Source organism: Gouania willdenowi, chromosome 13, assembly GCF_900634775.1.
Source record: "Gouania willdenowi chromosome 13, fGouWil2.1, whole genome shotgun sequence".
Lineage (NCBI taxonomy): Eukaryota > Metazoa > Chordata > Actinopteri > Blenniiformes > Gobiesocidae > Gouania > Gouania willdenowi.
Window position 1 is genome coordinate 7,993,728 of NC_041056.1, and position 22,995 is coordinate 8,016,722.

General features: G+C 35.8%; 1 protein-coding gene across 3 annotated transcripts; it reads left to right on the top strand.

Moving 5' to 3' along the window:
• Positions 1–9,265: 9,265 nt before the first annotated feature.
• Positions 9,266–22,149, top strand: spartb (spartin b). Of its 3 annotated transcripts, XM_028465673.1 has the most exons (9): positions 9,266–9,397; positions 11,190–12,000; positions 13,389–13,586; positions 16,602–16,749; positions 17,520–17,714; positions 17,789–17,947; positions 18,518–18,608; positions 18,790–18,836; positions 21,495–22,149. In XM_028465673.1, the coding sequence occupies exons 2-9, from the start codon at positions 11,194–11,196 to the stop codon at positions 21,599–21,601; spliced, it is 1,752 nt and encodes a 583-aa protein (XP_028321474.1). In that variant the 5' UTR covers positions 9,266–9,397; positions 11,190–11,193; the 3' UTR covers positions 21,602–22,149. The 3 variants fall into 3 exon arrangements, with proteins under 3 accessions (XP_028321474.1, XP_028321472.1, XP_028321473.1); XM_028465671.1 differs by lacking the exon at positions 18,790–18,836; XM_028465672.1 differs by lacking the exon at positions 18,790–18,836 and having other exon boundaries at positions 9,266–9,360; positions 21,495–21,696.
• Positions 22,150–22,995: the final 846 nt, after the last annotated feature.

Genomic DNA, 22,995 nt, shown 5'->3' on the forward strand with positions numbered 1-22,995 from the left:
CAGAATAGACTTTAAAGTTCTGCTGCTGGTGTATAAATCTGTGAATGGGTTTGGTCCAGAATACATCAGTGACATGTTAGTCAGGTATGAACCCAGCAGGTCTCTCAGATCTATGGACACAGGTCAGATAGTGGAGCCCAGAGCTCACAGTAAACATGGTGATGCTGCTTTTAGTTGTTATGCTGCAAAGAAGTGGAACAAACTGCCAGCAGAGCTGAAGTCAGCATCCAATGTGAACATTTTTAAATCAAAGTTAAAGGCACTTTTTTTCTCTACTGCATATGATTGAGAGAGAGATTTTTTGGTCATGTTGTTGATGTAATGATGATTTTACTGAGGATTTTAATTGATTTTACTGATGATTTTAAATGTTCTTATTGATTTTAAACAATTGAATGTTTTATCATGTAAAGCACATTGAGTTGCCTTGAGTATGAAATGCGCTATATAAATAAATTTGCCTTGCCTTGCCAAGGGATAGGGATAGGGATAGGGTTAGGGATATGCACAGGAAGTGCCAGAACTATAGTTAGTCCGGGTCCGGACCAATAGCAACAGCCTTAAAATAATGATGACCAATCTGAACATTAATACAAGATTGTGTAGGTTTTTGTTGTCGTTTTGTATATTTTCTTTCATTTTGTGTGTTTTATGAGTACATTTCGGGTGTAAATGTTTATGCCTGGTGCCTGTTGTTGCTTTATGTGAATGTTTTTAGTTCTTCTTTTTTTCAGTCCCTCAGTATATATTTTCTTTTCTCTATTTTTGGCATAATTTTGTGGGTTTTTTTGTTGATTTTTGTATACCTTTGCCATCTTTTGTTGATATTTTGTTTGTTTTTGCTGACATTTTGTGTTTTCAGTTTGTGTGGTTTCGGAGTTATTTTGTGTAATGTGTTGGGTTTAAAAGGCCTTCCAACTTTTTGAATTACAGTTTTTAGAACATTTGCGGGTCACGTAAAATTTAACCGAGGGCCCGATGTGGCCCCCTGGCCACCAGTTGCCCCTTTCCTGCTTTGCACATCTAGATAAAACATAATGTTGTTAGCTTTGGATTAATTTAATCACCAAAAAAAAGCTGCAACTCCTATTGGCAAAATTAAAATGTTTGCCTGGAAACGCCTTATACCTCAAACATCTGAGAGGACCTCAAAGTAGAGCTGCTGCTCCTCAATGTTAAGAGAAGCCACCTGAGATGATCTGGGATATCTTGGCTCTGCATCTGAGAGGAGGCCTTAGGGCTGACCTCCACCTCAATGAAGGACATATTTGTCAGGCATTTCCTTTAGAACAGCTGCTGGGCGTTTAGCTTTGTCTGAGTGTTTGCTATTAGAAAAGCTTTATTGAGCAGCCAAAGCCACACCCCAATACTGCAAATAAATTCCTCAGCCTGTGCTGGCAAGCTGCATCATTCACTGCTTTCCACACTTGGAAATGTCACCAAAAGGGCTTTAAATTGTGATGTGCTGAGGCACGCTGTGATGTACACGTGCGTCATTGTTGAGATTGTTGTGGAAAATGAGATTTTTTTCCTATTCATTCCCAAAAATAATACAACAACAAAAAGATCTTTCAGCAGTGTATTTATTTCAATCAATCAATCAATCAATCAGAATTGTTCACAGTTTCTAATTAATTATCAGGTAATAAACAATAATCTAAATCACAAAATTAGGGCCATCACATGAGCCCCGCCTGCGCCCATTGCCCCCCCAAATAATGCTGACAAATAACTCAAGTTCAAATTCATTGAACTTACGAGGAACAATTAACATCATATTTCATAATACATTAAAAAATAAATATAAAAGTGCAGTAGAAAACAAAAAAAGGAAATTCAGTGCACGTATGAAATGAACTAACAGGGAACAAGTAACATCATGTTTCCTAATGCAAGTAAGGTAGTTCATAAATAAATCAAAACTCAAAAATTAAAGTAACCTAATCACCTAGATAAAAAACAAATTGCAGTAGTCAAAAATACAGAAAGTAATGAAACATTGTTTGCAATCTGTGCCAAAAAGCTTCAGAAAACAAAAAAGGACATTAATTTGTGTTCAGTGTTAATGAAGAAAGGCATTTAATCTCTTAAGCCCCAGCCACTTTTCTCTGAAAATCACATACCCACACCAAATAACGTTTTTCTGAGCTTCTATATGACCTACATGGCTACTTTTTGTTCAGACTGAAGTAGGAACCATATTGGTTACATATGATGGGAAATTTTGGAAATATATGATCCTGAGTGACAATAAATCATGTTTTAAATACAGAAATCTGTAGTCTGCCCAAAAAAACTAGATTTACATTAAATGTAAAGCCAATTCTTGATAGAGAATGCTTAAAAAAAAAAAGCAGAAATAATTGAACTAATGTATGAACATCAACTGCAGAAAGTTTGGTGTTAATAATAAACAATAGGCCAACAATACACAGGGCTTTGTACAAAAAAGTTCAGACAGAAGCCCACTTTGCCACAACAAGTGATATGTCAGTCAAATTGGTTCTAATCATTATTAATCTAATGTTTGACCACTAGGTGTTGCAATTTGGCCTGAAATATACAAATAGATAAAAGGATGGTTATTCTTTTATTTTTTGTGACTTTTTTGACTTTTTACCTTTTCCTAAAAATGTTGTATTATTTTTTGTGAGGAGTTGCAACACCGGCCCCTGCCACCACACACAGGCTTTACATTCTCTGAAACAGATCTTTATTATGGGATGAAGAGAAAAAGAAACTGTACAGTTAGAATTTCTAAGATTTGTACTTCAGGAAATCCCTGGATTACAGGCACAACAACATCTATAAACATAGGTTCATGAGTAACGTATACCTTTAAATATATACCTCTAAATCACTTTTGACTTTTCTTGCTTTTTCCAAGAGTTGAAACATTAACGTTTGTTGGTAGGAAGGACAAACTGTAGCCTACGGTCAAAATAGAAACTTTTTACCAGCTGGGCCATTTTTTTTAAAGAGTTCTTTTACACTGTAAAGAATTACTAAGAATTTTGTCCACATAATCAGATGAACTGTACTATGGATTCCCACATTTTCCCCATGCAGTTTGAATAAGCCACTGGTTAAAGTGAGGATGGGCTTTTTCCGATTACAAGAGCCTTGTTTTAGTTACAAAATGATTACTCTGCAAAAAAAAAAAAAAAAAAGGATCTCACTGTGTATGAATCACAGAGTGAGACAGTTTTACTACAAACTGGGATTCACTCCCTTGCTTCTCTTTGTTTTTAAATGGCCCTGTGAGGCATTCAAGGGGAAGCAACACAAAAAACAATCCAATGGTCCTCAAGATGATATAAATGATAACTAATCTAATAACAATAATACAAGGATAAAGTAAAAGTTTGATACTTGTTTTTTTTAAAATTATTTATTTATTTATTTTTTAATAATAATAAATGTCAAAATAAATGTCAGAATGAAAATTCACTGTCTTTTTGATGAACTTTTAGCTACTGTAACTATGACTCTCTATTGAGTTTTGAAGGCGAACATGCATGGGCGTCCTGTTTGGTTCCAGATGCATTCCTTCCAGATGATTTGGTCCAACTCATCACCAACCACTAAATATAACTTCAGCATATAATCTCTTCAACAAGTCTTTTTAGGTCCAGAAAAAACAGCAACAATTAGTTGTGACATTTGTCATTCCTTAGTGTAGAAAGGAACAAATGTTTTTCACTGTTCATGATGTCCTAATTAAAATCATTGGCTTCGTACTGAACTGATCTTCTTTATTTGGACATAAACAGATGTTAAAAGACTGTTATTAGCATTAAAACTGCTGGAGACGATCATTTTTAGTCAGATAATTACATAGGGTAGACTGATCAAAGATCATTTGCTCAAAGAAAGGTTGATGTTGAAGCTTGAAAGTTTGTTTTCATTTCCACTGTAAACACTTGGTTGGTTTACACTTTGTTCTAGTTTGTTCCCATTATTCCACGTGATGTCAATTCACTTCGCCAGACATTGGCTGTGTCCGAAATGGCACACTCCGTACTATGCACTACAAACACAATGAGTGTACAGTATACTGTCTCTACTATATACAGTACTAGTTTGATTAGGATGATGACCAAGTTTCTCGAGATGGATTTCAAACTTACAACAACAAAAACCTGAAGCACACTGAGGCTAAACATCTCTGTTGATTCTCCACCTTTGAAAGTTCTGAAAACAAGTGAGGAAGTGACCAAGTAGAATATTAACATGCAGTCTTTTGATCCATTAAACTCACGTATACACATTTCATGCCAACATTTTGGAGATTTTCAGAGACCTGACGTTCTGCCACTGACAAAACTTCCGGTTAACTTCAAAACAAGAGCCTTATTTATAAAAGCGTTTTAAAAAAAAAACAAAAACCAGAAGGAAAACAAGAAAATATACTTTTGTTTTGAAAAGGGGATATTTGATTTACAGCTTGAAGCCAGTCCCAGGACGATTTTACATTTCGCTCGCAATGCATCATGGGATGGTTGGGTATGACTTGTGTGCCCTCCGTGCATACTTAAAAAATGTCCCGATATGGTATACAGCTGAGTATTTCTTGCGTACTGAATCTTTCCATACTATCTAATGTGAACGCACTACATACTCATTTTGACCTCAAACTTAGTATGAGTAGTATGTTAGTATGAGTAGTACGTTAGTATGAGTAGTGCCTTAGTATGAGTAGTACCTTAGTATGAGTAGTACGTTAGTATGAGTAGTATGTTAGTATGAGTAGTACCATAGTATGAGTAGTACGTTAGTATGAGTAGTACATTAGTATGAGTAGTACGTTAGTATGAGTAGTGCCTTAGTATGAGTAGTACCTTAGTATGAGTAGTATGTTAGTATGAGTAGTACCATAGTATGAGTAGTACGTTAGTATGAGTAGTACATTAGTATGAGTAGAACGTTAGTATGAGTAGTACCTTAGTATGAGTAGTACGTTAGTATGAGTAGTATGTTAGTATGAGTAGTACCATAGTATGAGTAGTACGTTAGTATGAGTAGTACGTTAGTATGAGTAGTATGTTAGTATGAGTAGTACCATAGTATGAGTAGTACGTTAGTATGAGTAGTATGTTAGTATGAGTAGTACCATAGTATGAGTAGTACGTTAGTATGAGTAGTACGTTAGTATGAGTAGTATGTTTGTATGAGTAGTACCATAGTATGAGTAGTACGTTAGTATGAGTAGTACCTTAGTATGAGTAGTACTTTAGCATGAGTAGTACGTTAGTATGAGTAGTACCTTAGTATGAGTAGTACCTTAGTATGAGTAGTACGTTAGTATGAGTAGTACGTTAGTATGAGTAGTACCTTAGTATGAGTAGTACGTTAGTATGAGTAGTACGTTAGTATGAGTAGTACCTTAGTATGAGTAGTACGTTAGTATGAGTAGTACGTTAGTATGAGTAGTACGTTAGTATGAGTAGTATGTTAGTATGAGTAGTACCATAGTATGAGTAGTACGTTAGTATGAGTAGTACGTTAGTATGAGTAGTATGTTAGTATGAGTAGTACCATAGTATGAGTAGTACGTTAGTATGAGTAGTACCTTAGTATGAGTAGTACTTTAGCATGAGTAGTACTTTAGCATGAGTAGTACGTTAGTATGAGTAGTACTTTAGCATGAGTAGTACGTTAGTATGAGTAGTGCGTTAGTATGAGTAGTACGTTAGTATGAGTAGTACGTTAGTATGAGTAGTACCTTAGTATGAGTAGTACGTTAGTATGAGTAGTACCTTAGTATGAGTAGTACGTTAGTATGAGTAGTACCTTAGTATGAGTAGTACGTTAGTATGAGTAGTACCTTAGTATGAGTAGTACGTTAGTATGAGTAGTACCTTAGTATGAGTAGTACTTTAGCATGAGTAGTACGTTAGTATGAGTAGTACGTTTGTATGAGTAGTATGTTTGTATGTGTAGTGTATGCAATTTTAAACATGGCCAGAGTGTTTACAGTGGAAATCAAAACAAATTTTTGAACAGCAATTTCAATCTTTTACGCTTTTTCAAGCAAAATATCTTAAATGTATTGATCTTTGAGGCCTACATTATGGATTTAACTGATAAAAAAAAAGAATGTCTCCATCAGCGTTAAGCAAAAACATCAGTGTGTTCACTGAAATGACCGAATTCCATTTATGGTTGAAAGCCTTCAGGTTGATGCTCATGTTCTTCACAGCTGCTGAACAAATGAGGGTAAACGAGCTTGATTTCAGGAACTAGTTTGCACAGGTGTATGAATACCTGAGATCATTCCAAACAGCTTCCAACTCACAAAGCTTCTGTGGTGCTGCTCATATTTTCTCCTGATCTCTACCCCTGCCCTAGTTTTATAGAAAAGTCCTCACACTGAGCATTAGTATGAGGTCATGTTATCATAAATCACTCCTAAACAGATTTATTTCCATCATGAGAATGCCCAACAATCCCTTATGCGTGACATGTTACAGTTAACGATGTCTTCCAAAGTATGTTAAACAATGCAGTTTATTAGACAACATTAGCAGCAGCATAGCTAATGCATATATGCTATTCATAAACAATAAGGATGGTATTATTTTTTCTAAAAAATGCCAAATATAAAAAAGAAACGTGTGAAATATATTAGAGAAATCCTACAAACAATGATTTACACTGTGATAAAAATGAAATCTGGCTCTCTGCTAAAGGAAGAGTTCAGAAAGAGGGAAACCAGAGCAGTTTTATGATCTTTTTTTTTTGTAAAAAGTAAAATGTACATTATAAAACTTAATAGCAGTGTGGAAGATATCCACAGAGTGGCCTGTAAAAGTCCATGAAGCTACAGAGTCTTTGCAGGGACACATTCGTCCAACAGTAAATTCCAGTTTTTACTGCTTTGCACGATTTACTAGATGTTTAATGCTGATTGATGTGAACCACAATTTGACGGAAAACTTAGAACTTTCACTTTATAAAGATACAGTAAACAATCCTGAAGTCTTTTCATTTGGAGTTTGTTCAATCAAACTGTCGAGCACATTGCTTAACAAAGGTTTGGTCTGAAAGATACTGCAGCTCGTGTTTTGATTAAGTGAACAATTTGATGATTGCATTAATAAAAAGGAACATGAAACTACAGAAAAGGGAAAGAAATCTTATAAGTGTGTGATCCTGACAGGAAGTCATCAAAAAATATTGAATTCAGGCTGAACAATAACAGTGACGGGTTCATAATGTGACCTTTGTAGGGATTGTGAATGATGTCAAGGTAAAGCATGAATATAAATGCCGTCTCTCATGTTTTATATCTCGTCTATCTGCCTAAAGCTGCGGTTTTGAAAATAAACTGCAGGATTTGCACTGAAATAAACCAAGCTTTGCACTTTCAAATACAGTTTGCCACATTATCCATCCATATGAACATATTTCAAAGACTAATAAAAAGTCTTTGTTTCCAAGAGGAAAAACTTTAAATAAAAAAAACCTGGCCAATAAATATTTTGTTGCAAACATAATTTTCTCACAATTTGTGCTGTTTATTTTTATTTTATTTATTTATTTTATTATTAATTTGTATTATTATGTAATCTTTTTTTATTTTAATATATTTATTTATTTTTTATTTTTATTTTTTTAACTATTGTATTTTGCAAACAAAAAAATTATTAATAAAAAGTCTTTGTTTCCCAGGAAAAAAAACTTCAAAACCTGGCCAATAAATATTTTTCTTCAAAACATAATTTTACCTAACAATTTTGTGCTGTTTATTTTATTTTATGTATTTATTTTAGTATGATTTTGTATTATTATATAATCTTTTATTTTAACAAAAAATAAATAACTAAAAACAGAGAAAAGCACATCTGCTGTTCATATGTGTAATAAAAATCATAGCATCACCTCTGGCTTTGTTTCCCTTAACAAATAGTTGTTCTAGGGATTATCATTGATCCAAATGCTTTGTCCTCATGAAAAAAACCCAAATCTGTCTTTTGATTTATCTATTTCATCATCAGGAAGGTTTATACCAAGAACAGCTCCTTCCACATGAGGTTTAATGAATTGAATAATATTACTGAGAAAAAAATAAATAAGCCAGGGTGATCATCCAAACTCATTGTGGAAGGATTCTGGGTCTGGCACAGGAACTAACAGCATGACTAAATGGAAGAAAATTCCCTTTATCACTATTCTAGGGACAGGATGCACAGGTTGTACCTAATTTATATGTTTTTGGATGGTGGGAGAAAAAAAACTTGGACCCAAATGTTGAACCCAGGACCTTCTATCCATAGAACAGACATGCTATATAACCACTAACTTTAAAAAAAAAAGTTTTGTTCCCACTTGGATTTTTTGGGCATAGTGTAATAGGCAGATTTATATTCTCATCAGCATATAAAACTATGGAAAGTAATCTTTTGCACACCACACGTGTGGAAAAACATGTCCTCTCTGATCAAAATATTTGCCATTTGGATCTGACTAGGCCAGACAATGTTTTTATTTTGTCTAACAGTCTTGAACCAAGCTGCTTTATGGTCGTCATGTGCATATTTATGCCACAGTGAATTTATGCATACTTTGTTAAACGTCTACTCAATGTATGCATACTCATTTTATATGGTTGTCTATTAAATTTCCATGCAAGGAACATTGATGTCACCTGCAGGCCTTAGCTCTTAGTGCAATGACTGAAATCACGCAAAATCTCATTGCCTTTTTTATTTATTTATTTATTTATTTATTTATTTATTTTTTACATTTCATCTATTCAGATGTATTTTTATTATTCATTGTATTGTTTAATGTTATTGCAGAATTGGTAATCAAATAAAATGTAATATGTAATCGTTACTTTTGCTGTGTCCACTTTTTTCTTCAATAATTGAAGACGTGCACATATTACATTTACATAGTTTCTGATTTTGAGCATCTAATGTCATTTCCTCTGCAAATAGTTGATTTTTTAGTCACAGTCATGATGTGGCCATACGAGCTTTTTTACCTCCCTCTTGTGGTCACAAAGTCAAACTACCTAAACAGACAATCCTCGACTTCAGCTGGGATCACAATCTTTTCCGGGGTATTACTTTCACTACAAAAGCAAAAGCTCATTAAAGCTCAGAACTTTAACCGTGATTGTAATGTTACTTGTATATTTTCGTTTGCATTTATTATATCTATATTCTTTTTAAATTGTGGTTATCATTTGTTAACAGTAAAAATACTAAATTTACTTGTGATTGCAGCCGCTGATAATTTTACTTTGAAAAGCTAAGGAAGTTTTGTTACGTCACCAGACAGCGGAATCGATTGATTAAGCTAATTTAAAAACAGCCCCGCACATACATCTCTACATTGTTAACCTGCCAAGTAAGTTGTGTTTCGGAGTTATTTCTCGTGTTTTTAGGTAAGTGTTTTTACGTTGTAGGAAATGTTACTAACTGGTATAAAGTGGTCATGTTTCTACGCACTCTCATACGTGACGTATGTCGTTGTTGTTGATGGCGGTACAGACGCGTGATCTAATATGAGCTGAGTTTGTCAATCGTTCGCGTTATTAAAACGAAAATGTACAAAATAAGAATAGCCTAGTTTCCATTACTCTTGTTCAGTTAATATTTGCCATGTAGTCTGTCTGTTGTGTTTCAGGGAATGGTGCTACGGGTCTGTATGTTTCCCAGTCAGTTGGTGGTTGACTTTTGTCGTATTGGGCACCACTTTCTAATAATAGAGTGTGCTGAAGAAGCAATCACCTATGTGTTATTCTGGAATGACATATGTTTGTTTGTGAATGGAAAGCTTAATATGAAAATACAATTTGATTTAAAAAAGAAGTTATTTTGGGTGTTCATGCAAAAAAACATCCCTCCAAAAAAAAATATTTGTTATAAACCTGATCCTAATATTGGCAAAATATCATATGCACTGCTCTAAATTCTTCAATCAGAAAAATCCATAGTATTCCAATCACTTTTACCCTCATACATAAACACGTTAAAACGTTAAGCTGTGAAAACCAAATCACTTTGTATTGAATTTGAACTGTAAATGTAAATTGTATAGAGAATTATTTCTCTCTCTTTAATGTCTTTTTATACCTGTATGTTAATGACTGATGTGAAAGCCTGTAAATGTACATCACTCAAGCCTCTTGCTTTGTTTATGTCACCTATTGTAAATTGTACCAATAAAAACAAGTGATATTTTCAGTGCAACAGATAAAATATAAGTTGGGGAAAATTGTTAATTTTTTTATTTTTAATTTTTAAGCTAATATACACGAAGTAGCACCTTCCTTGAGGAATATCTATTGATGCAAGGGTTGCAAAAGGGTGAAAAATATATACTTTTCATGATAATTTTTTAATACTGTATTATATCCAAGCATAAATATTAGCATGACTGAGGAATAGCAGAGCTATTCTTAAATATATACATATTTGCAATTCTGGTTGTTTAAGTCAAGATTATGGTAAAAGATATTTTCCCAACTATATTTAATACCCATGTTAAGGACCAATCTTTAATTTAGTATATTCCCTGTGTATTCCTGTTTCCAAACCATGAACAGTCCTGGAATTTTGCAACCCTAAAGGTTTTTATCTCTAGATCCGGGGAGTCAAACTCATTTTAGTTGAGATGCCAAATACGGACCTGTTTTATCTTGAGTGGGCTGGATATTATATGCAGAGAAAATAAGCAATTTCATCAACATTGTGCCCTAGTTTGCACTTCCACAAATAAATGATGTATAAAGTGCTGGTATGTAAGGCACTGACAATAGCCAAGCAATAAGAGATGTTAAAGTTAAATTCACTTCAGTTCTCTTGATTTTGTGGCCAATTGGGAGAAATTATGTGGAATATTATGAGGGAAATTGGTGGATTTTGGAAAAAGTTAGTTCTTTCAACAATTTGAGATTAAAAATGACTGCAGTCATGTGATGTAAGCATGGAAAACTCAGAACTGTCAGTATTGTGGAGTTGACTTGAATATTTGTATTTGCAGGGACTGAGATATCTATAGTTAAATTATTTTGTAATTCACACAATGACAAATGTTGTCTGTGTTATTTACACTTTCTCCTGCGGGCCAAATTTGATCTTCTAAAGAATTTGGAGTTTGACACATGTGCTCTAGATTAAGTAAAATCTGGAACACTACGAGGTGTCTGTAAAAATCTAACCCTGTCGTTTCAGAGGGATGGAGAAAGCCAAACAAGCTGCCTTTGATAACGCCAGACTAGAGGTTATCAAAGATGGCTATGAAAGGGCCTTTGAGTGTATCAACATGGCGCTGACAGCAGATGAAAGAGGAGACAACGCTCAGGCCCTGGAGCTCTACAAACGGGGCCGTCAGCATCTTCTCAGAGGCATCAGTGTCCCTTCACGAGGGGAGGAATGTTCTGGAAGCTCCTGGGACGCAGCTCGAAAGATGCAGAAGAAGATGCAAGAGACGTTGAACAACATCACCACTCGCCTGGCTATACTGGAAACCAGTTGTGAGCAGCAGGCTACTGTTGTACCCAGCACCAGCTCCAGCAGTGTTTCAGGCTCTGATCAAACCAGTATTATTTACCCCAAGCTGCCTACTGAGCAGAAACCAGCTCCACCAAAGGTTCTGTATGTTAAAGGCCAACCAGCAGGAGCAGTGGGAGGCACTGGTGTGTCCACGTCACCCACTACTACACAAGCTGCGGGTCCAGCTGAGAAACCTCCAGCCTATTCTCCTCAGGCGGCCGACGGCCACCTCTCCATCTCCTACGGGACGGATTCAGGGGAGAGGTCACTGGTTGGAGACGAGTTTTACGGCCGTAACTCTACACCGTCTCCCCAGAGCATGAGCGAAGATGGAGAAGAGCTGCTCTACATTCCTCACGGTGTGCAGATATTCTTCGTCACACCTGATGGAACCGTTAGCGCTCCATCGTACCCAGGTTATCTACGGCTAGTCAAGTTCACCGGCGAGTGCTCTGATAGGACGCCTGCTCGACCACCAGCCTTCCTCCAGGTAAGACCTCCTTAAACTGAGCAACACAGGGTTCTTCTCACCAGGAATTTTTCACAGCTTTGGGTGATTGTGAGGTAAAACCACACAGACACGCCTGGAAGTGCAAGATGGCAACAATTATTACGACAATACCGATTTAAAAAAAGACAGAAAAAAAAAATGCCCCCCTACGCTGGTTGAAACGCACGGTAGGGGGCGACATCACTCTGTAGGGGAGCAAAATTACATCGTAGGGGGGCCCTACACTCAACAGCACTGGTGAGAACCCTGCAACTATTGAAAAGATGTCGGACAACCTGGTGTGTGTCGAGTTTGCTTAGTTTCACCTTTCACCTGATTTTGTAAGATGTTTCTTTGCTTCACTATCTTTCAGTCAATTGCAGAGTATAATCAGTCACGGGGCGCTGAGTCATGTGATTGTTGAGCTCGTGCACTAATCTTTATTTGTTAAAGCTGGTGATGTCATCCTCCGGGGGTTTTACAAAATTGGATTTCACTCAAAATAGAACGATTGATTGTGGTCCTTAGGTCAAAACTGTAAGACACAGTGTGGGTGAAAATCATAAAGGGTTTTATTTAAGAGTTTATTGAGCTATGATTTAGATGAAAAATTTGGCAAAACTCAGATTTTAAGTTCCCTATAAACATAAATCACTTGGTTTTGACTGGTTTTGTCACTGTGTGACAGTTGCGTTGGGCAATGTTCTGCAATTTTCGGTTGCCAATATTTATTTTTTAATTTGTTTATCTTTATCAATTACTGCCATTTTATACAGTAATTAATAAGCAATTAATTATTACTTTTTTAAATCCACTTGTAGGGGTTTTATGGCAAGTACAAAACTTATGAACCACAAATTGTGTTTGTAAAATCCACTTACTCTGAGGTAATAATAAATACAAAATGATTAATAGTAATAATGTTAATAATATAATATAATTTGCTATAATATTAAAATTAAATAATAGTCAGAATAGTTTATAGAGGTTTATCGTTATCTGAATTCTCTCTCCTTTCCAGTCACAATAAAACTGTGGCAGCTCAGTAAACAGAGTTTTTACGTGTTTAAATGTCATGTGATGAAAGTCTTGTGCTGCTTTGGGAAATTCCAGTGGGAAGTATTGAGTAAGTATTTCACATCATATGTGAAATAAGATTATGTGATTACACTGATGCAGTCACATATCATTGTCTATTAGTTTGCAAACAACACTGTTCACTAATATTTCTTCTTACAGAATTGCACTCAACAATATTTTTATTTGATTATAAATAAATAAAAGCATGCATTTAATATTAATAACAAGCCCAGTTATAATCATTTGGTGTTCTTTTTTTTAATGCACATCTACAAATTCACTGTTAATGTTTTTTCGTGTCGTTGCAGGTGTGTGACTGGCTGTACCCCCTCGTAGCTATGGACTCCCCAGTGCTGCTGTGTAACACTGGTGTGTTCATGTTCCCTGACATGATGGCTCCAGCTCCAGGCTACTACGTGGGCGTGGTTCTGTCCTCAGAGCTTCCTGCTGCAGACCGAGCTCTCTTTCATGATCTGTTGTCCCAGATGACAGACCTCAGGGTCCAGGTTTGTGTGTCTGTATTCTGGGAATTTTTACACTATAATTACAATTCCATCACTTGTCTAACAATACACAATGAACATGGACTATGATTGTTTTTTTTTTTTTAAATGTAGAAAAATGTTACTTTAGAGTAGTGTTTCTCAAATGGGGGTAAGCAATGGCACTACAGGGGATACTTGGGAGAGAGAGAGAGAGAGGGGAAAATTAACAAATGAAAGCATTAAAACTATGGGGTTTTATGCTGTTTATTTTTAATTTAAAAGTAATAATCACATTGAATATTAACAGCAACTCACAAAACAACAACAAAAACATACAAAATAAGAGAAAACTATACTAAACAATAAAAAGAACAGACAAATTACAACAAAATGCACAAAATTACACCAAAAGCACACAAAACGATGATAGAAATTATCACAATCTTGATTAGAGCATGAACAGAAAATACAAGTGTCAGTCCGTTGGTCCCACATCAGGAGGGAGATGACTGTAAATGATAAAAACTATAGAAATAAATCTATTCAGGAGGCATTAAATACTGTTTTTTTCCCACTAATTGTGTTATCACTCATTCATTTCATCATTATATTCTAAAGTACTTTTTTCACAGAATTCTAAGCAAAATGTTGTAGATGGTCATAAGGGGGTACTTGGATTCCATCTCAAGACCCGGGGTCCAATTCCGGCCCTTTAGGGCATCCAATTTGGCCCAAAGGAGACATTAAAAATAATTTGTTTGTAGATATTGCAGTCCTTCAAAATAAATATACGCATTCAAAAAAAACCTTACAATATTTGCCGGCGCTCACAGTTTCCCCATGTTTATGTCACAATCATTTTTAAAAGCAAATTGTTAAAAGAATTTAAAAAATTTTCCCAGACATCCTGCAATTTAACTCAACCTATTCCACAAGATTCCTTCAGATTAAATAAGGTAGAAGTGCAAAGTAGGGCATATTATTATTAATAACATTTTTTGTTTTCCCATCGATAATCTGTGGCCCACTTAAGATCGAACTCGTCCGTATTTGGCACCTGAACTAAAATGAGTTTTTCCTTTTATTAAAAAAATTATTTATTCATTTTTTTAAATCAGCTTGATTAAAAATAAAGTAATAATAATAAATACTTTTTTATCAGCTTGATTCATTTTTCCCCATGTAAAATTATTTTATTATGGTATTTGGGGGCAGCAAATAAAGCTATTTTAAGAAGCTGACCAAACAAGCAACTCTCATGAATCAGTCTATAGTTGATTGGTACAAAATTTTGTTGAAACTGCACCTTAATTAAAAAGAAATTATAGAAAAAATAAGTATATCGGCCTGGCACAAGACTCTTGCTTCTGCTTTGTTCCACACTGGCACTCGTCTCTTGTTTAAATAAGCGCTGCATCAGCATTGTGGGGATTTGAAACAGGCAGGTAAGGAGGAGGGGTAATCAGTTCTAATTCTCTTATCTGCAGCGGCCTTAATAATGTGAGTGTTGCTGCAGGAAGAAGTGCCAGTTCAGCTCAGTTGATGGATGCAGACTCAGAAAGATGAAAAAATAAGTGGTTTTAGACGCTGTCAGGGTTTTTGTTTTTTCTAGATGGATGTGATGCTTTATTCAAACGTAAGCACTTTTCTGTTGTTTTTTATTGATGATGATGATGCTTTATAATAAGAATGGCTTTGTCAAGACACGTCATAATATCGTGTGATAGAGATTAATATAGAGTTGGTTATTAAGACATTAGAAATAAGTTATTTACATATTGATTGTGTATATTAATCATGTAAACTGAGACCTGAACTGAACTAGAGTTACCACAGGGACAAATATATTTTTGTTTTTGTCAATATTGTTTTTTGCTTTATTATGTTGTATTTCAAGCTGAGCATTTGCCACAGTCAACTTTGCAATGGAGGTTTGGATGAATTTATTTGGACATTTTAGTGTATTTTTAGTTAAATTCCTCCGAATTCTGTGCGTTTGCTATTGAAAAGTTTACATAAAGTTGTTGTTTTAAAAAAAAAAAAAAAAAAGAAGTGAAACAACAGCTTATTTGTCCGCTGTTTCACAATGGCTAAAGCTTAGAGGAGCTCTGAGTTGATGAAATATTCCACATATAAGAAGAAGAGCAGTGGCTTAGGAATGATCCTCTGCAGAAGCTCATACATCCTAATGTTTTAGGACCAGGTAGGGTAAAGTCCTTCTAGGTGTGCACACGACACTAGGATATTTAAAGCTGCTGGAGACAATATTTTATTATCAGATAATGACAGTGTAGGCCTCATAAACCAATAAATCAAAGACCATTTGCTTGGGGAAAAAAGGATGTAAAAGGTTGAAATTGCCACCTCAAAACGAAAGTTTGTTTACATCTCCACTGTAAACACTGTCAAAGTTTAACACATTGCATTGTGGGATGTGGAGTCTTTTAGATGAAAGTGTTTACTTCATTCTTACTGTAATTTCTTGTGTTTCTTTGTCTGATGAGGAGGACAGTGATTGACATTGACTCCATTTTTATTCTAGTTTGTTCCCAGTGTTCCCCTGATATCACTTCGCTCTGCAAGACATTCAATTTGGGCTGAATTTGTCCATGCAAACCCCACAATAAACATCCACCATTGTTTGGCCACAACTTTCTGTTCATGAAAACAGCAGAAATGTGTTGGGAAGTCACTTTGGCAGAGTTTTGCGTTGCAAACACAAGAAATCACAGTAAGAATGAAGTAAAAACACTTCTATGTATCCTCGACGGGACTCCACATCCCACAATGCAATGTGCAAAATATTTTTGAAAATGTCAATTAACCAAGTGTTTTCAGTGACGATCAAAACAAACTTTCAGCTATTTACCTTATACATCTTCATTTGAGCAAATACTATTTACTGATCTTTTAGATCTACACTGTCGTAATCTGATTAAAAAAATAAATAAAAAATAATAATCTACAGCAGCTTTAATCTACTTTGCTAATTGTCACATCAGTGGCTTTAATCGATGTGTGTGTGTTTGTTTTCAGGCTACAGATGAAACCAAAGACACTGTAAACCTCGGCCAAACGGTTACCATCGCTGCACCTGAGGAGACTGGAGCCGAGGCAGAAACCAGTGAGGAGGAGCAACCATTGCCTGAATGGAGTGAAAAGGTGGCACAGGGCATCCTAACAGGTGAGCTCACTCTGAGTTTTACTTGTGTTCACCTTTGATTTCCCGTCAATCAATGAATGAGATCAACAGTGACAAACCTGATTGTATCAGGCAGTGTTGAGGTCAATTAAACTTTTCAGCTACAATTGTTTTATCCATGTTCAATTCAATTACAATTACAGTGACCAGCATTTTTTTCCAATTACAATTAAATTACAATGAGTTTTATCCTGAGAAAGTCAATTATAATTATGTTCTCAAATACAATTATTCCTAATTACTGAGCCTGAAATAAATAACATAATAAAAGTTAACCTTCCTCGTGTTAGCGTTCTGTTAGCATCTAATGACAACGGCTCCTAAATCAGCTGTAAAATTCACTAATAACAAATATCTATCATTTAATTTCTTTCCTATCTATTGGTTTTATTGTTAGGCTTTCTAATCAATGAAAATATAGGTTTTATTATTTTTCATGTGGGCGTCTGAGGGGTGTCAGCATACCCCTAAATTTATTTATTTATTTTTTTCAAGTAAAATGTAGGAAAGCTGAAACATTTTTTTAATAATTGTTAGCTGCATATGTGTAGAACTGTAACATGGTTCCCCAGGTTTCCATTAAACTTGACAATTTTTATAGAATTTTCATGGCAATTAAAGTGTCAGTTATTTTAACTTAATTACAATTTAATCAGCAACAGATTTTTAAAATTACAATTACAACTAAAATTCCACAATAATTGTAATTGATTATCAGTGACACTTATAATTGACCCCAACCCTGGAATCAGGTGCATCGTGGTTAAGTTGGGGTCTTGGGAAAGGAGCCGAGTACACGGGCAAAGCCATCCACATGGGAGCGTCCAAACTCCGTGAACACATCACTCCAGAAGACAAACCCACCAGCGTCAGCCCCACGGTCACCAAAAGCCTCCACGTGGCCAAGCAGGCGACGGGTGGAGCTGTCAAAGTCAGCCAGTTCCTAGGTAAGCAAATCCTCCCTGAGTCGGCATGTTTTCCTGTCCTTGAAGCCTGATTAAGTAATGCTGTAACTCTGCAGTGGAAGGGGTGTGCACCATCGCTGGCTGCGTGGGTCGAGAGTTGGCACCGCATGTGAAGAAACATGGAGGAAAGCTGATCCCAGAGTCCATGAAGAAGGACAAGGACGGGCGTTCAAACGTGGATGGGGCCATGGTGGTGGCAGCCAGTGGAGTACAAGGTACAATTTATCTTTGTCAGCAATTAGAATGGTTCTCAACCTTTTCAGCCCACAACCCCCAAAATAAAACCACAGGAATTTATTAAAAGTTGCAAATTATAGTGAACAAAAACAGACATAGAAAGAGTTCAAAGTGTCAATATTGGAACAATTAGTTGAAACATTTAGTTTAAACTGGCAAATACTGGGAAGGACAGATTGTGAATGTGGTTAAATTGGCAAAAATAAGCATGAAATATGGTGAAAAGAGCTTAAAAGTGACAATCACGGGTCCGCATATGCAACATTAGGTGTGGAAAGGGTTTATAATTGTCAAAAATGTCTTGAAAGTGGAAAAATGTGCAGAAAAGGCATTGAAAATTGATAGAGAAGTGGCATAAATGGACGCAATGTAGCAAAAATATGACAAGTTTGGTGTAGTTACAGAGAAATTGTAAAAAAAAAAAAAAAAAAAAGCAAATATTAGCTGCTCAAATTGTTAAAAGCATTTGGCGACCCCCTCAGTGTCTCGCGACCCCAAGGTTGAGAACCCCTGCCCTATAACTGAAGAAAGATGTGCATTTGTTCCAGGGTTTGCTACAATGTGGACGGGTTTGGAAGGAGCTGCAAAAGACATCGCTTCGAGTGTAGCATCAGAGACGGTCACGACGATAAAACACAAGTAAGTGTGTTCATTATAATGTATGAAATGTTCTGAAAACAGAGTCACTGTCACTTGATTAAAAATGCTCATATGTTGCTTTACCACTGCTTGCTAGTCACGTTTCTGATGTATGAGGAAATGCCACCATGCAATGTTTAATTAAAACCAATTGTGCACTCACTTGTATTCCTCTTTGCAGATTTAGGGGACTACAAAACAGCATTGTCACGTCTAACGAGATAAACAGTAATCCTTTTTAATAAAACATACGGCTCTTCACCTCTTTTACACCCCTAACTGCACATCTGTTTCGATCAATATTGCTTATGTACTAACATGAGATGTGTCGCACCGTACTTCTTTTTGTTGATTGACATCAGACCGATCACCTAAATCATTTTTCCTTACAAAAAATTAACAAAAACAAAAAATAAATCACATCTGGTGAGGTCTTTTAGGGCCTCAAATTTTACGTGATCACGGAAAATGACGGAAAAAATGGAATTCACATTCTGACCCTGTCTTTAGCCCGCGGGACTTTATAACGGCAGGGGATTTAAAACTGTCTTACTCAAACAAGAATTCCCCCTCTACCTTGTCTCCGAAGCTGGCTTTCTATTCTCTATTATTGTTATCTAATAAAGAAAAGGACTAAGTGTACTTCCTCCTATTGGAAGTCTATCATATTTTTGGTTTATGAGTAGTCTCGCTATAGTTTTGTGGGATTGATATTAGGACCCATCCAATATAGGTCGAAGCTGGAAACAACTCTTTTTTACAACAGCATGAGTTAGCCCTCCCCGGGCACCCCTGTTAAGAGGATGCCAAGGGCAGGCTCACTTACCAGAGGCCTAGAAGTGTGTCCTCCACTCAGGCGCCGTCTCAGATGTGGGTGTTTGCAGGCGGGTAATTTAATCAAGTAGGCTTCTTAATAGTTAATGAATTTTTATTATAGGTTTACAAAAATTAAAAGTCAATCAAAAAAGTATCAAAGTCTTAAACTATCAGCCGATAGAGAAAGAAGGGGGTTTCATGAACAACTAGAATGTTCGTGTAAGAGAAGCCCCCGAACACAATAATCAGTGGTATATATAGCCTGAAGCATGGCGTGATAATATGTCATAATACATGATCTGACCACCTAAGCGAATAGAAAAATAGGACAAAAGTTCACACAGATGTCATGGCCCAGCTGGCGTAACAGGTGTTCACAAAGGGTGGTTTCCACACTAGTTGTTGTTGTTTGTGGTTAACACTTGATACATAACAAGGCGTTGTCTTCCTGTTAAGTAAAGTGTGACTTCTTACACCTAAAGTGTGACTGCTAACACCTCGAGGTGATAGTTTTAGCACCTTCTGTGGAAAACAGGTGTTGTTTTTGGGTATCACTTAGCAACATTTACTTTGCAGCTGTGTCTTTACAGAAAGCAGTAGGGATGTAACGATTAATCGTAAGGCAGTTAAAAATCGATTCATAGGTATCACGGTTGATATCGATTTTCTGAAAATTGAATCGCAGTACTTTTTTTAACCAGCAGAGGGCGCTATCCACAAGTGTAGGCGGCGGGCGGAGTTTGCTAATACTTTCTTTCTGGCTGCCTTCTGCTCTTAAATATGTTAATAAATGATTCATTACCCCTTTAGCACCGAAAGAATATCTGTAATATTACTTGAATATCTGTAAAAGTCACGTTTTTCTATTAGCTCTGTCTGCTAGCATAGCTTCTCTTCTTCACTGAAAGATATCTGCATGCCAACCGACCACTGTATTACCAGCGCCCTCTGCTGGTCCAAACAAATATGACGTAAATCATTGCAATCACGGTTTTTTTTTTTTTTTAAAGTCCAATTGTTAAGGCGCAAAATACATTTTCTGTTGCACTTTTAAAAAGAAAAATAACTATTATGCAGTTTTGCATTGTTTATTATCGAACCAGAATTTAAATTAATAGGCTTCATTTTCATTTGTATTATTCCTTTATTTATTTCATTCAAGATTTATTTTTAGTTAAATTGCATTGTTTTGAATAGTTTATCAAGGAATTCTTTTGACAATGAAAAATAAAAGGAAAATAGTACCGTATTTTCTAGTTTTTTTCCCAAAAAAAAAATTTGTCTACAGTCCCATTTTGTAAAATAAATCGTGAGAGAATCGTATCGTGAATCGAATCGTATCGGGAGTTGAGTGAATCGTTACATCCCTAGAAAGCAGTAAACAGGTGTGACATGTCAGAACAGGCGAATAGCTGTAATGGTTAAATAAGCATTTCTTTTGCAGAATAATGAATGAATGATTAATACACACCATACCACAGACCCGTAAGCAGTGTTTTCTTTTTTTTTTTTTTTTTTTTAAATTGGGCACCAACATGACAAAGAAATACCTGTGTGAAAAACACACAAATACGTCAAATTCCAGGAAATTTAATAGCCAGTAAAGTCATCTATAGGGAAAGATCAGGACACGGGAAAGTGTATTGTAATGCGGACATGGGTAAATGGAATTTCGGAAATTCTTTAATGGAAAATCTGAGGCTTTAGTCTTTGATCTGCTGAAAATTTAAGAAATAAACCACATTTTTGTCAGACGTACCTTCAGTTTTTAAAGAGAATTGCGTTGGTCAGAGTCAAAAGTTGGTTCCTGCTTTTTCGGAGGCAAATAAAATCTGACATTTGTATCCCAGTAATATGTTTTCCAACAATCATATTTGAGGTGGCTAAAGTCCAATTGTCATATTTTTCCTGCTTATAAACTTGTATGTCAAATTCCACTTTTCTGTGGGTGTAATTCTCACATGCACAATTCCCCTACAGCATGCTCTATCTGCAATCCTTCCTCTGCATTTTAGTTAACTCTCCATAAATCTCATTTCTCACTGTGACATCATTCCCAATCCATTAAAGGTACGGAGCCGCAGCAGGACAGGCCACAGACCACGCAGTCAACTCTGCCATCAACGTCGGCATCACCGCCTTCAATATTGACAACCTTGGGATCAAAGCTGTGGTGAAAAAGACTGGGAAGCAAACGGCTCACGCCATATTGGAAGATTACAAACTCCCTGGGAAAGAGAACGGGAAACAAGTGGAGAAACTGGAGAAGTAACTGGAGAAGTAACTGATGGTCGCGCTGCCTCATTATTACCATAACGCCTTAAACTGCTGCTAGTCTAGTAACATTTCTTACTTATTTATAAGATAATCTAAATTTAAAATGATCACTTCTGTATGAATAATGTATTCTTTACCATAGCTTCTATGCACCTTATTTTTTCTAATCTTGAACAGATGGACCTTTAATGTGAAGAACTATAGTTCTATATTTAGAATTTAAATGTGCAATGTAACTTCATGTGATCCCTTATCTTCATATTAGCACTGTACTGAGAAATTTGATTAATTTGTTGCAATTGAAATATTCATAAGTTAATAATTAGCAACTGTGTCTAAGCTTGTGTTCAGAAAATTGTAAGATGTTTTTCTCTAAGTGGTTTGAAATGTTAACTCACTGCTGTGCCTTCAGGTTACAATTATATTTTGTGAAAACTTAACCTTTAAATTGTGTCCTTTACGCATTCATTTTTAATTCCACACCGAAACAAAGAATCGGCAAGGCATGTCTTCCTTTAATCTTCAGTGTTTTTGGTTTTTTGTGGAGGGGTCATTTGAGATTTATTACTAAACATTCGGTTAGAAATCTTATTTTTACTCTCCTTTTTTGGGTGATTTTTAGCTCGTTTCTTTGAAATGAGTATGACATTTTGAGTAAAACAGAGCTATAGATGTTTAGATTCATGAGCTTGCCAACTTTATCTGGTGGCTGAAGGTTTCATCACGCTGCAGTTGTGTAATATTCTGAGGATCCTCTTATTGGCTTGTCCTGATCAGAGGGTCAAAGGTTTTTGGAATCTGACCAAAGTTTGTAGACCGGGTACACCTGCGGGGCAATTACCAGTCCCTCTTAAATGGGTAATAAACATAGAAAATAACCGACAGTGACGCACGCTTGAAAATATAAAACGTAGTGTCAGTATCTCAGGTTGGCTGAGGGCCTGGATTCCAACTCTGAACCTAGTGCTGAAAGAAAACACTGCTAACCACTTTTGTACTAGGCTCTTATTTTAAATAGTTCAGATTAAAAAAATTACCAATTAAGAATTTTTGGGATTTGACAATGCGTTTTCAATGCATTTTATCTAATTTTTCTTTATTATTTGTGAGTTAATTTATTGTGCTCCGACTTGAGATTTAGTCAAACCCTGAGGTTTGAGTGGCTAGGCTGGAAATTCAAAAAGTGCTTCGATTATGGGCGGAGCCCCTGGATTATTCCAGACACACCCAGTCTAATTAATAAAATCACAAAAAGAACAATCTATGCTATGCTAACTACCTCTCTTTTCTCTCA